The sequence below is a fragment of the Bos mutus genome, chromosome 2 (assembly GCF_027580195.1).
Source record: "Bos mutus isolate GX-2022 chromosome 2, NWIPB_WYAK_1.1, whole genome shotgun sequence".
NCBI lineage: Eukaryota > Metazoa > Chordata > Mammalia > Artiodactyla > Bovidae > Bos > Bos mutus.
This window is the reverse complement of record NC_091618.1, coordinates 8,785,671-8,799,616: the sequence shown is the minus strand read 5'-3', so window position 1 is coordinate 8,799,616 and position 13,946 is coordinate 8,785,671. Positions and strand designations below refer to the sequence as shown.

At 52.4% G+C, this 13,946-nt stretch overlaps 1 protein-coding gene across 3 annotated transcripts in view; it reads right to left on the bottom strand.

Moving 5' to 3' along the window:
• Positions 1-1,426: 1,426 nt before the first annotated feature.
• The window catches only part of MAN1C1 (mannosidase alpha class 1C member 1), a 155,683-nt gene continuing 143,163 nt past the window's right edge, over positions 1,427-13,946 (bottom strand). For all 3 annotated transcript variants that reach the window (XM_070383133.1, XM_005895930.3, XM_070383136.1), the window contains 4 exons: positions 8,475-8,694; positions 5,781-5,953; positions 4,587-4,702; positions 1,427-3,850 (listed from right to left, as the gene is read on the bottom strand). In XM_070383133.1, coding sequence (XP_070239234.1) covers positions 3,730-3,850; positions 4,587-4,702; positions 5,781-5,953; positions 8,475-8,694 — 630 coding nt within the window. In that variant the 3' untranslated portion in view covers positions 1,427-3,729. The remainder of the gene's footprint in view (positions 3,851-4,586; positions 4,703-5,780; positions 5,954-8,474; positions 8,695-13,946) is intronic.

Genomic DNA, 13,946 nt, shown 5'->3' with positions numbered 1-13,946 from the left:
GAGCTGGCCCATTTCCCATCCCTAGCACCTTCTTAGACCAAGATGAGGTCACCTCTCCAAAGCAAAGAGAAGAGAGCTAAGACTCACATCCTGGGTCTCAGGGATGCTGCCTTTATATCAGATTTTCTATTTTTGCCTTTTCTTTCCAATGCGTCTGGCTTTGAACTTTGTAAATTGCCAAAGACACAATGCACTGTATAAAGTCAGCCTGAACAAACACACAGTCCTTTAAAGGGAAGCACCTGGCAAAAGACTGTGTCCCCTCTTCCCGGGGATGTGATGCCCCGCAGGCCCCAGTGCCTGGAGCCAGGTGCTAATGAAGCTTTCTGGGAAGGAACCAGCAACAAACCAATCCATGAAGAAAACAGGTGGTTCCATCCGCTATGAGGGCAAAGACGAGGCTTAAAATGAGCCTGGCAGCACGCTGCCTGCCTCCCCGCCACCCCTTGAGCTGGGGACGGAGAGGTCTGCTTCCAGAATGGTTCCAGAGCTCAGATTCTTCCTTCATTGCAGATGACTCACCCTTTTATTCCCCTCTCCTCTCAGCCTACCTTGGGTCTTACTTATTTTTATCCCCAGAATGGAGTTAAGTTGCCAAAGGGATGATATTTCTCCACCTGCAAGGGCCCTCCTGGAGGATGAATTTTAAAATATTCATTTTTACAACTTGCTCCGAGCTATAATGCAGAAGATAAGAATGCTGTGGGGAGGAGAGGGGGGCAGCGACATGGGCCCAGCAGGGAAGCCTGGGGCCTTGGGGAACTGCTAAGTGGCTCTGCCATGAGAGACACCCCAGGAATTGACTCCAAGGGGTTGGACCTGGGAAAAGGGGAAAGGGTCAGTGTGCTTTCATAACTCTCTTTATAATGCTGAGAAGAATCAAAGCCCGACCTAAGAACAGTCCTGCTGTTTTTGCCTTGTCAGCAGACAGATGTGTCGTTTTGGTAGCAAACCTCATTTTTTCTCCAGGGAACAGCCCGTTGCCCATTGCATGGGGTGGTCAAGATGCCTTGCCTTCCCCTTGGCTAGGGGCACGTGACCCAGGTCAGGCTGTTTGGAAGCTCGCGTCCTTGAAGGGAGACACAGTAGAATCTGGAGCTAACATTTGGATTCACCCGTACTGGTGGTGGTGCCTGGGGAGGCTGCCCCCTGATTCTTGCAACCTGGACCCCTGGCAACATCTTCTTTCCTGTCCTTCTTGAGGTCTGGCTGTTCTCTCCTGAGCCACTCCAAGGCATTCTAATACTGTATTGTTATTATTAATTTTTCTTGCTTAAGTTAGAAAGTGTTGGTTTCTATTATTTGTAGCTAAAGAATCGGAACTGACACAAACCCAAATGCCCAGCAATCGGGGCTTAAAAGCATGATACAGCCCACGATGGAGTACTATACACCAGGTACAACAACAAGACACAGGCACAGAAAAGATGCTTACAACATATAGTTTAGTGCAGAGCAGATTCTAATAAAACAGGATGCCATGGTATGATACAATGCTTGCAAAATATACTCTGTACCATCATAGAAAAAGGTCTGGAAAAAAATATAACAGTATTTATTCTGGTGCTGACATATTCAGTATTTCCCTGATGCTGGGAAATACTGACAGCAAAAAGAAGGGGGCAGCAGAGGATGAGATGGTTAGATAGCATCACTGACTCAATGGACATGAATTTGAGCAAACTCCAGGAGATAGTGGAGGACAGGGGAGCCTGGCATGCTGCAGTCCGTGGGCTCTCAAAGTTACATGACTTAGTAACTGAATGACAACATTTATTCTGGAGGGTAGGAAGGGGAATGGTTTTTCTTTCAGCTTACCATAAAGATATTCCTAACTGTTCTATGATATTTGTGTAATGACTCTTCCGTTTTGCTTTAAAAAAAAATGGGCCCAAGCAGGTTACACTTTCTTGGTGCCTGTCAAGAGTGATTTGCTGGGTTTAGGCAGCAACTTATTTACCAAGTGCCAGGGCTCCTGCTACAGCCACAGCTTCCTTGTAGCTCTGACTACTGTTAAGAAGATGCTGGAAATGTCTGAGTTTCCACAACAGGAAGCAGCATCTCCCACAGCCTCAGGGCACCAGCCACATTCTGCTAAGGAGAACCTTATGAGGTGGAGGGTCCACCCTCCACTTAGTGGAAAAGAGAGGTTCAGAGAGACAGGAGACCTGCCCAGGTCCCCCCAATGGGGGTTTAAAGCCAAGTCACCTGGCCCAGGGCCTCAGCATCCCAGGGTGCTACTCAAGTTCACTAACAGCCAGAATGAAGTGGCTGAGCCTGGAGACGGACTCAGAATCATCCTGTGAAGTCAGCTGGGTAGACACGCTGCCGAGGGGTGAGGGTGAGTGAGGAGACGCTCTCCCCAAGCTGCTGGGGCCTGAACTCTTTGCCCTGCAGAATGGTGGCCTCCCAAGGGTGGAGGTCAGGGGGAGAGCAGATTTGTGGGCTGCCGTCTATGGGGTCGCACAGAGTCGGACACGACTGAAGCAACTGAGCAGCAGCAGCATCTTCCCTTCCAGGTCTCAGCTTGAAGGTCATCTGCTCACAGAGGCTCTCCTTGACTGCTCCTCTAAGGTAGGTCTCGGCCTGCTTGTCTCCTCTGGAGCATTTCATGGAACTTTTGCAGTCATTCTGCTCCATGGTGTCTCCCTGCTTGACTACATGCTCCCTGAGGGAGAGGCTTCTGACTGTTCCACTCACAGTTGTGTGCCCATGTCTGGCCCCCTGCAGACACTCACCAAGTAGCTGCAGAACGATGGAATAGATGAAGGCTGGACGGGGTTGGTGAGCAAACCATAGGGGCTGGTCTCCCCTCTGCCTTCATTGGCTGTGTGACCGCAGGCATGTTACTGCCCCGCTCTGGGTCTCTTCCAAGCCACTATGTTTAACTTCATGTATAAATATCCAACCCCATTGAAAAGGTTGGCCTCACCCTTGCTGAGTATCTTAGGACCGATGTAAGGGAAGGTAACAGAAGTTGGCATCTTTACTAAATTATACCTTAAATCAACTGCTGGTTGATTTTTCTTTCTGATGATAACATTGCCGTGGTTTCCCCAGGAGTCACTCATGTGCAATGAACCCAATTGTATTTCTTATTCAATAAACTCTTTTATTGTAACTTTACAGATTTTTCCATTACAGTAATGAAAACAGGACTAGTGATTCATAACTGGCCCAAATCAAAGGGGAACTCTGCCTCAAATTATAAGGTGAATGACACATAATTGAACATATAGTAAATGTTGGGCAAAAGGAATTCAAAATACAGAAAATGGGGTCAAGATTTTGTGTGTGTGAGTGCAAACACTTTAAGGTTGGGTTTATCAGGATGATAGCATTTTTGAAAGCACATGAGTTTGGAAACTATATTTATAATCTGTGATAAAACACAACTGTAGAGAAAAGGCAAAATCAAGCAAAACCCAATAAACCGCCTAAACGAAAGGAAGTAAATCGAATCCACGGGGCTGCAACGCAAACCTCTGGTGCTTTGGCCCTGGAACGGCGAGAGAGCAGGTGTCACAGAAATTCTCCGTGGAAAGGAATGTCTGGGTCTGGTGTGACATCTCTGCGTCTCCAAGTCCTGTCTCCTCACAGAGGAAAAGAAGTTGCTCGTCCGACACATTGGCTGGGTCTGCCAGGCAGGGGCCCACGTTCCCAATCCGTTTGAGAACAACCCCCAAATCCAGAAGAGGTGACCGGGGGCAGCAGGGGTCCGGGTGGGCGTCAGCCCCCGCCCCGGCCAGAGCTGTCTGAGTGGTTCACGGGGAGCGGGTGGGCCTCTGTGTTGAACACCCAGTCTTCCAGGGAGAGCATGTCATCTTCAGAGAACAGAAGATAGAGATACCTGTGCACAGCGGGGAGGGAGCAAGACAGCCTGTCAGTGCCCCAGGGAAGGGGGATCTACTGGGAACAGAGCTCAGAGCCTGGGGTGGGGGCGGCCTCTGGGACAGGCCTGTGCCCAAGGGGGCAGAGAGGTCGCAGACCCTGAGTTCGTCCAGAGGGCCCAGCCCTGGGAAGGAGCTGTGGACGCCGGGGGGCACATCGAGCTTCAGGCCAGATGGAGCTGCTTCATCCTGCCTCTGCCCCCAGCCCCCACTCTGCACCTCCCCCAAAACCAGCTTCCCCTAACGGAAGGAGCAGACCGTTCCCATCCATCCTGAAGGGCTAAAGCACAAGGGACCTACTTGAGGAAACCGCGAGGAGATAGAGGCCAACTTCCACCCTGGAGAGGAGAGGACGGCGCAGCAGCTGAACTGCTGTGGGGACGGTACCAACACCATCATGGTGATTACTCTGCCCGTTTTACACAGAACTTAAGTAACAGGGTGAAGAAGTTCACTTCTCACACAGCTAATGCTCAGGTGCGTGGAGTCTGGCCCACCTCACTCTGCGTGGAGAAACTGGCCTGGCCCAGGGCCCCCACCCCGAGTGGGATAACCTCCTGGTTCCCAAGCTCCCATCCCTTTTGCGCGCCCTCTTGGGATGGCAGAACCTGACTGATGGTGATGGTGGAGCCTGCCCCTCCTGCCTGCTTCCCTGCCTGCCTTCTGGAAAGAACACGGGCCAAGCCCCCAACTCACTTTAGAGTCTCTGCCAGGAAGAATGTCTGCTGCCTGTTGTCGTGGTTGGGAACCTTACTGTATACATCCTGGATCCCGGAGAACCCAGCTTCTGTCCGACAGTATTTCTCCAAGGCCTGAAGGAATGGAAGGCAGACATGATGTGGGGAGAGGAGAGGTCTCCCCAAGACCCACGCCTGCCCAGCTCTTTAACAGGCATGCGCCCCCCGCTTCGGCTGGCGACTCCAGCGTTGGTGGGGGCAGCAGGCCAAACTCCTCTCCAGGGTTCAGCCACCCTACGTGAGCAGGCTCCCTGAGCCCTGCCTGAGCTCTTCACCTGGTGGGAACTCACAGGAAGCTTTTCTGCCTCTTGGGGAACTAGACTGGCCTGGCAGACTCCCTCACGGTGGCAGACAGAGGGCAGGGAAGGGGCGGGTGATGTTCCTGGCCTGCAATGTGGGGATTGGACATGGCTCGCCCCAGGGATTCCCTGTAGATATGTGGTCCTTGGGCCAGACTGTGTCCGCCTTCTGCACAGAAATGCAATTTTTACCCACTTAGCATCTATGGGTGGGGCCCAGGGGGACAAAACAAGTGACCTTCAATGGTCAAGAACTAGGGTTCTCAGAAAAGGAGGGGGACTCTGGCCAGTGCAGCGTGTCCGTGAGTCTGAGCAGGCCCTGACCCCTGGCAGAACATGTGCTCTGGGTGGTCTGGGCCCCCCAGGGCAGTGGGCCAGGGCAGAACAACAGAGGGAGCTCTGCATCCATCCAGGAATCTTCTGGAGTCCCCACCCCTGCCTCTGACACCTGCCCCAAAGAAGGGAAGGATTGGAGGAGCAGAAACCAGAGAGGGGGAGTCCAGGGCTGGGCTGGTTTAGGGAGAGGAGGCAGGTGAGCTGGCAGCCTGCTCCCATTTGAGAGGAGCGATCGACAGCCACCCGCCCAGGCTTCAGGGTCAGAAGGCGGTGACCCTGTGCACGCTGGGCCGCCTCTGGCTGCCACCCTGCGTTTGCCCCTCCAAGTTGCTGACACTAGTGGGCACTCAACCCTCTTCACAAGCTTGGGGCCTGCTTCTGCCCAGTCGGGGACTCTTGGCCCTGCAACTCAACCTTGACCCTTTGTACTCTCAGCCTTAGCCAGGTGCCAGCCTGGCTGGCCCTTCCTCTGGGCTTTGGACCCTGTCTGGGAGTGGCCAGCGGCCCCCGCCACTCACCATCACCGCTTCCCAGCCCCACTCCCTGTAGATGGGGTCGTGGGTCTGCCGCCATAGGTACATGTAGCTCTCCACCACCTCCGGCCGCAGGATGTAGTAGCTCTCGCTCGTCTGCGTGGCCACGGCCTCTCTGCCCGAGTTAAACCAGAAGGCCTCGGGCCCCAGTTTGGTATCTGTGGGGAAATGACCAACCAGGGAGCCTGGGTCAGACCTCCCATCTCCTTGCTCTTCAGGACCCTGCTGCCCTAGGACAGATGGAAACCTCTGGAAGCCCTGGCCGGGACTGGTTGGTGATGGATTGGCATGGGCTGGCCTGTCTGATTTGCCCGATAAGCTGCCTGGCAGAGGTATAGCTCCCCTCCTGGCCCAAGCTGGCCAAAGCAAGACCCTAAGGCCTCGAAACGCTGGCAGTTTTAGACCCTGAGAATCCAGACGAACGTCCCAGCAGTTCAGGGAGACAAAGGTTTGGGTGGTGTGCCCCTCACTGTGTATTTGAGACCTTAGTCCTGCTAAGATGTTAACCGGAGCTCAGCCAAGAAAGGGCTGCAGGTTTAAGCGCATTTGGGGAACAGTGGGTTAAACCCAAGGAAAAGTCTCTTGTCTGTGGACCCTTCTTTAACTTGCTGATGCAATGACGCTTCTCCATTGCCTGCCCCCCACTCCCCACCCCACCCCACCTTCCCTGGGAACCACTTCTGACACTTTCCTGAACCGCCTTTCCAGAGCTGACAGTTTGGGAGACTGCTGAGGTGGAGACAGGGAAGATTTGCCCAGAAGGCACACACAGGCAGAGGGAGGCAAATAAAGAAGGCCTGCTGAGCTCTGGGTTTTGCTGTCCTTGTCCCTTTTTGGTCAGTTTGCTGGGGTTCCCACTTTCTTATAACCACCACTGCAGCTATCACGGATGAGTTTAAGGGCTGGGCTGGGTGCTTTACATCCATTTATTTCAATTCTTAAAAGAAATGTTGCTTTGGTTAAGGCAGATATTATCTGCCTCTCAGGCATGTGGAAACTGAGGATCAGAGAGGCTATGCGATTTGTCCCAGGTAACACAGCAAGCTGTGGCTGCGCTGGGGTGTGACCCTGGGTCCGTCTGATGCCCTTTCCCCAGGCCATCCTTTCTCTTTCTCTTCTGGGTCCAACATCTAGGGGATGTAGGTCAGATCATCTTTCCTTTAATACCTGCCCATCTGGTCCAGTCAGCGGAGGGCCCAGCTCTGGTCCTAACGTGGCCCTCCCCACCTCCCCTGAGGGCTCAGGACCCCTAGACGCTCTGGGCTGCTTTTTCTCAGGGACAGATTGGAGCTTTGTAGGACATCCTACTCATTCATATGGAGGGCTTCACGGAAGGCGAGTTAGGCAGACCCTGGCCCCTTCAATCCTCTCAAGTGTCGGAGCCGCTCGTGGCCATCAGAACCCAGCCGTTTTGCCAGGCTGCTAACGGGGCGAGGGTGAGAGTGGCCGTGGCAGCCATCCGTGGCGGAGCCAGGCTGGCTGCAACAACATGCTCTGTTAAGCGGACTTTTACGGTCTGGGCTGATTGTCCCCAACAAATAGCAAGCTTTTTATCATTGCTGAGATTTCCTGTTTGTTTATGGTGCTGGCAGAGACAGCTCTTTGAAGAGAACTGAAGACCAGTTTTAAGGACCCACTGCGAATCGCTGGCCTCCTGAATACAGCTCCAGGAGCTATGGATTCCACTGTTGCGCTCACAGACTCATCTTCAGTGGACCGTTAACAGACGCCTCCCACAATGCTGGCTGAAGGTGCAGGCTGAATACTTCCCATGGGGCCTAGGAGACCTGTGTTATGTTCCCATTGAACAGATGAGAAAACAGAGGCCACCAACTGGGTGAGTGGCAGAGTGGTACTCAAGCCAGCAATTTTTTTTTTTTCACTGCAAATCTTGCGTGGGTCCTCTCCTCCAACCAAGGCTGGGATTAACAACTCAGAGCAGTGGGCCCCTTTTGGGGTCCCGGGGTGGGGTGGCCTGGGGCTTTTTCTGAGGGGCACTGTTTAGAGAGGCAGCAGACAAGGTGGGGCTGGGCATCAGAAGACCTGGGCTCCAGCCCCACTGAGCTACTCAGGTGCAGTGTGGCTTTGGCTTAGCCACCGTTTCCCCACCTGTAAAATGAGGAGGTGGGTTCATGATCATTAACGGCAGCTTCTGAGTCTAACGTTTGGCAGTTCTGCCGTGAGGGCTGGCGGGGATGGTGCAGAAGCTCTTGAGCTTCCCGGGGGGTCTTGGATCAGAAAGTGATTATGGGGGTGGTGCCAGGAGGTGGTAAGACCCTCTAAATAGGAGGATTCCAGGGAGGAAAGACAGGGTACGTTGCAAGGTAGGGGCTCAGGAGAAGGAATTTGCTAGGCTCAGGAAGCAAACGTTTCCAGCTCTGTGCCCCTTATGTGGGAGCCTGGCTGGGTCACCTCTGAGCCTCAGTTTCCTCATCTGTGCTGTGAGGGTCAGCGATGGGTGTCGAGTGTTGAATGATACCCAGCACAGGCAAAGTGCTTAACACAACACCGTGTTCCCTGTAACTGAGGACAGTTTGGGTGCGTGGCTAGCACACCCCTCATTCAAATTCTGCGTAACCCCTAAGGCAAGGCATCGCTAAGTCCACGTGTTCCTTCACTCACTGCCGCTCTGCTGGTCTTTCCAGTCTCTCCTGCTGCCCCTTCCCCTTGCAGGGTTACCTGAGCGGGCGTACGACTCGTGGCACGTCTTGGTGATCTGGGCTGCGAGCTCTCGGTAGTGGGCCCTCTTTTCTTCCTTGGCATCCTCAGCGCCGAGGGCGATCATGCCCCCGGAGAAACAGGCCAGGTGCCCCATCTTGTGGTCCAGGATCCCCCCTCGCCACTCTGCGATGTAGGTCAGCCCCCCGGGAGAGACATTCACCAAGTGGGTCTCTATCGCCTGGGAGCAAGGTGGGAATTGGGGCAGGGAGGGAGGGCAAGAGGGGCACAGAGAAGGGAAGGGAGGGATGGAAAGTGAACATTCTGGAGATGCAGCACACGCAAGTCCTCCATCCCAGACAAAGGGGGCCTGCTGACCTTGGCTTGGGGTGGTCCCAGGCGGGGCTGGCAAGAGTTTCTGCCACTCACCCAGCTGAGGCCTGCTGCTTGCTGGGGCGGGGTGGGGGGCTTTGACCACAAGGCAGCTTCCCCAGGGTGAGTCTCTTAATCAGATTTTTAAAAATCCTTTACGTTCAAACATTTTTAGAAAAAAATCTTTAAAAATTATTATCGTTCTCCATTATATCCTCTGTCTCCCACATTGCAGGTGGATTTTTTACCAGCTGAGCCACAAGGGAAGCCGATATCTCTGTTAAGGAATCTTAACCTGAAGCCTGGATGGCCTGCGGGTGGGTTCGAGTCGGTCCAGAGTTCCCCTAATATTGTATGTGACACTTTAGAGCATTTTCAAGGGAAGAGGATCAGTTATATTTGATCAGATTCTCAAAAGGGACCACAGACCACAAGAGCTACCCACCACAAGCCCTTATCAGAGGCTTCCTCACTTAATGCCCATAATAAGCCAGGCACAGCGGTCGAGTGGCTTGTCCCAGGTCTCCCACCACACCAGGATCAGGACAAGGACGCCCACATGCCCACATCTGATTCCTCCCATGACCTGACAGCCGCTCCTCTTGGTGACAAGAGGCGTTCAGAGTCCCTCCCTCCTCCCCCAAGAGGTGATGCTGTTGGGGAAAGACTCCCAGGATATTGGGTGGGGGGTGTAGGTGTCAGGCCATCACACCCCTGACTTCCTGCAATTAGTCCCTGGGAATCCAGGAGCCCTGGAGACAGAGGTGATGGTGGCAGCCACCCAAACAGCACAGGGCTGCACTCAATGGGTCCCCTCTGCTCTATTCTCTGGGGTGGGATGTGGGGGTCTCTGTACTCTGTAAGTAGCACACGTGCCTGCATCTTGGGCCTCTGTAATGCCCTCCCATGGTTTCCAGGCGCCCTCAGACAAAAGTCCAGTAGGGCCTCAGACTCCGTGATCTGCACCCTGAGGTTTAACCCAACGCCAGGGACATGGCTCCCAGGTGTAGACTCTGGGTCAAACCGCACATCCACCAGCCCCAAGCTGTGTGACATTGGGCAGGTTCTCTGTTCTCTCTGTGCCTCAACTTCCTCATGTATAAAACCAGGGTGAGAGCACGAGTCACTTCACAGGGTTATGAGGGTCCAATGTGATGTGTCTGTGGAGCTTAGCATGTTTCTTTGTGCAGAGAGGCCTTAATAAAGAGGCCTCTGGCAACTTGCTACCTCCAGCTCTGCTGCTTCCTTGGTGAGAATACCCCCGTCGAAACCACGGCGGCCCCATCACTCTATGACCCTGTTATCTCTCTATGCAGTTCTGGCCCCACGTGCCTGCTCCTGTTTGTATATGATTTATGGGATATCTGCTTCCATCCCAGGACCCTGAGTGCCAGGTGATGGCAGAAGCCACCATCGTCAACCACCAGCCAGTGGCTGGCACTGGGGAGGTGCTCAGACAACATTTGTTCCTTGATCTGTTTTTCCTTGCCAGAAAAAGCAGAGAGGCTGGCAATTATGACTCCTCTCCAGTCTGCCCTCCAGCCTCCCCCACTCCCTCCCACCCTCCCCCTCCCTGGCCCTGGCCACACCTGTGCCCCTTCCCAGCCCCCAGGACATTTTGTGAGCGCCCTCAGTGCCAGCGCTGTGCTCCATGCAGGGGATACAGCCCAGAAGATGGGCCTGGGCCCCAGGGAGCTCACCGGTGGGCACAGAGGCTTCCCAACAAAAGCAAATACGCCTGAGAATCATGACTTGTGATCAACATTTGAATAAAACAAGTTAAGGGGATGAGACAGAAAAAAGCTTGGGGAGGGGGGTGGTCCTACGCTGCAGAGGGAGGTCAGAGATGGTTTCAACGCTGGTGACCCCCACTGAGACCTTTTTTTCCTGCCTCGGGCTTTGTTGCAACTGCTGTTTCCCCCCTAAGCTCAAGCCCCAACTTGCTACCTCCAGCTCTGCCGCTTCCTTGGTGAGACCACAGCGGCCCCGTTACTCTACGACCCTGTTATCTCTCTATGCGGTGCTGGCCCCACGTGCCTGCTCCTATTTGTACATGTTTCTTTGGGACATCTGCCTCCATCCCAGGACTCTGAGTGCTGGGTGATGGCAGAAGCCACCACCATCAACCACCAGCCAGTGGCTGGCACAGGGGAGGTGCTCAGACAACATTTGTTCCTTGATCTGTTTTTCTTTTGCCCTCGGCTGTCAGGCCCAGGCTGGTGGGCTGGCACCAGGACCCTCGCTGAGCAGCAGATGGGGACGCTTTGATGATGTGACTGATGCGCCAGGGCACTGCTCTCCTTGGGAGGGGCACTGGAGTGACCTGCAGGGCTGCGGGGCCCTGACCCGGCAGAGCTGGGTCCACGGCAGCTGCTCTGCGGCACTAAGCATGTTGGAGCGGGGAGGGGTGGCAGGGCTAGTCCTGAGTGCAGATCCCTGGTTCAGTTACCCACTGTCAACAATTGGGAGAGAACCCAGACATCCAGGGAGATCCTAGGAAGCTTCGCACTGCAGCTGGAAATCGGTACCTTTAAGACTGTCTCCCATCAGTTAACTTCTCTTTGGGGTTAATGGGGCTTCCCTGGTGGCTCAGAGGGTGAAGAATCTGCCTGCAATGTGAGAGACCTGGGATCGATCCCTGGGTTGTGAAAATCCCCTGGAGAAGGGAATAGTTATCCACTCCAGTATTCTGGCCTGGAGAACTTCATGGACAGAGGAGCCTGGCAGGCTACAGTCTGTGGGATCATAGAGAGTTGGACATGATGGAGAGACTAACACTTTCACTTTCAGCACGCTATGTAAGTGTGGTAAAGAGTGAAAAGATAGGCTGGTCTCTCTCTGAGGATACAACTGAGACAAGCAAGTGTAAAGGTGAAAAAGCAAACCCCAAAGCTTTCTAAAACCCTAAGCAAGACAAGAGACAGCACAGTCTGGCAACTGACCAGTAGAAAGGCTAAAATCACAGCAAGAGACAGAGCGGAGAGCTGAGTTTGAACCCCAGCTCTGCACTTTGAGAGTTGCATGACTTTGGGCAAATTGCTTTACTTTTCTGAAGACTCTCTTTCATCTTCTGTAAAATGGGAACAATACTTCCTGGATGGTTACGAAGCCGTTCAAAGACTCTGGCTAAGCACTGGCACTGACGGTTCCTTCCTTTGCCTCCTAGAGGGCACCCTATCTGCACCCTCCTGAGGGGGCTGTCAGACCAGCCAGGATCCTCTGTGATTTGGCAGCTGCTAAGTGGAGGATCTGAAGTCAGTGAGACCTGCGTTTGAGCTCTGGCTGTGACACTTGCTGCTGGGGGCCTTGGGCCTTTCTCTTTAATTAATTTATTTTTTAATTGAAGGATAACTGCTTTACAGAATTTTGTTGTTTTCTGCCAAATATCAACATGAATCAGCCATAGGTATACATATGTGCCATCCCTCTTGAACCTCCTATCTCCCTCCCCTCTAGGTCATTACAGAGCCCCTGTTTGAGTACCCTGAGTCATACAGCAAATTCCCATTGGCTATCTATTTTACATATCGTAATATAAAGTAATGCTCAAATTTTGAGCCAGCAAAATTGAGCTAGCAAAGTAAAATTTTGCTAAGTAAAGTAAAGTAAAATTTAATTTGGTAAAAAAGTAAAATTTAGAAAAAAATTGAGCTAGCAAAGTAATGCTCAAAATTCTCCAAGCCAGGCTTCAACAGTATGTGAACTGTGAAATTCCAGATGTTCAAGCTGGATTTAGAAAAGGCAGAGGAACCAGAGATCAAATTGCCAACATTCACTGGATCTTTGAAGATGCAAGAGAGTTGCAGAAAAACATCTATTTCTGCTTTATTGACTATGCCAAAGCCTTTGACTGTGTGGATCACAACAAACTGGAAAATTCTGCAAGAGATGGGCATTACCAGACCACCTGACCTGCCTCTTGGGAAATCCATATGCAGGTCAGGAAGCAACAGTTAGAACTGGACATGGAACAACAGACTGGTTCCAAATAGGAAAAGGAGGAAGTCAAGGCTGTATATTGTCACCCTGCTTATTTAACTTACATGCAGAGTACATCATGAGAAACGCTGGGCTGGAAGAAGCACAAGCTGGAATCAAGATTTCTGGGAGAAATATCAATAACTTCAGATGTGCAGATGACACCACACTTATGGCAGAAGGCGAAGAACTAAAGAGCCTCTTGATGAAAGTGAAAGAGAAGAGTGAAAAAGTTGGCCTAAACATTCAGAAAACTAAGATCATGGCATCTGGTCCCATCACTTCATGGCAAATAGATGGGGAAACAGTGGAAACAGTGGCAGACTATTTTTTTGGGCTCCAAAATCACTGCAGATGGTGACTGCCACCATGAAATTAAAAGACGCTTGCTCTTTGGAAGGAAAGTTATGACCATCCTAGACAGCATATTAAAAATCAGAGACATTACTTTGTCAACAAAGGTCCATCTAGTCAAAACTATGGTTTTTCTAGTAGTTATGTATGGACGTGAGAGTTGGACTATAAAGAAGTCTGAGCGTTGAAGAATTGATGCTTTTGAACTGTGGTGTTGGAGAAGACTCTTGAGAGTCCCTTGGACTGCAAGGAGATCCAACCAGCCCATCCTAAAGGAGATCAGTCCTGAATATTCACTGGAACGACTGATGCTGAAGCTGAAACTCCAATACTTTGGCCACCTGATGCGAAGAACTGACTCATTTGAAAAGACCCTGATGTTGGAAAAGATTGAAGGCAGGAGAAGGGGACAATAGAGGATGAGATGGTTGGATGGCATCACCGACTCGATGGACATGAGTTTGAGTAGGCTCCGGGAGTTGGTGATGGACAGGGAAGCCTGGTATGCTGCAGTCCATGGGGTTGCAAAGAGTCAGACACGACTGACCGAACTGAACGTTACTCTTCCCATACATTTCACCCCCTCCTTCCTCCTCCAGACCTTGGGTCTTTCTAAGCCTCAGTTTCATCACCTGTAAGAAGGGCACTAAATAAGGTCAGGCACCCAGCACAGCTGCCTGGAGGAGACCACAAGGACAGAAACTCCCTGCTCTTCCTGTTGTGCCTCCTCTTGACCCCCAGGGGTGTTCCTGCCCGCCTGTCTGAACCCCCGCCCCCCATGCCCACCCT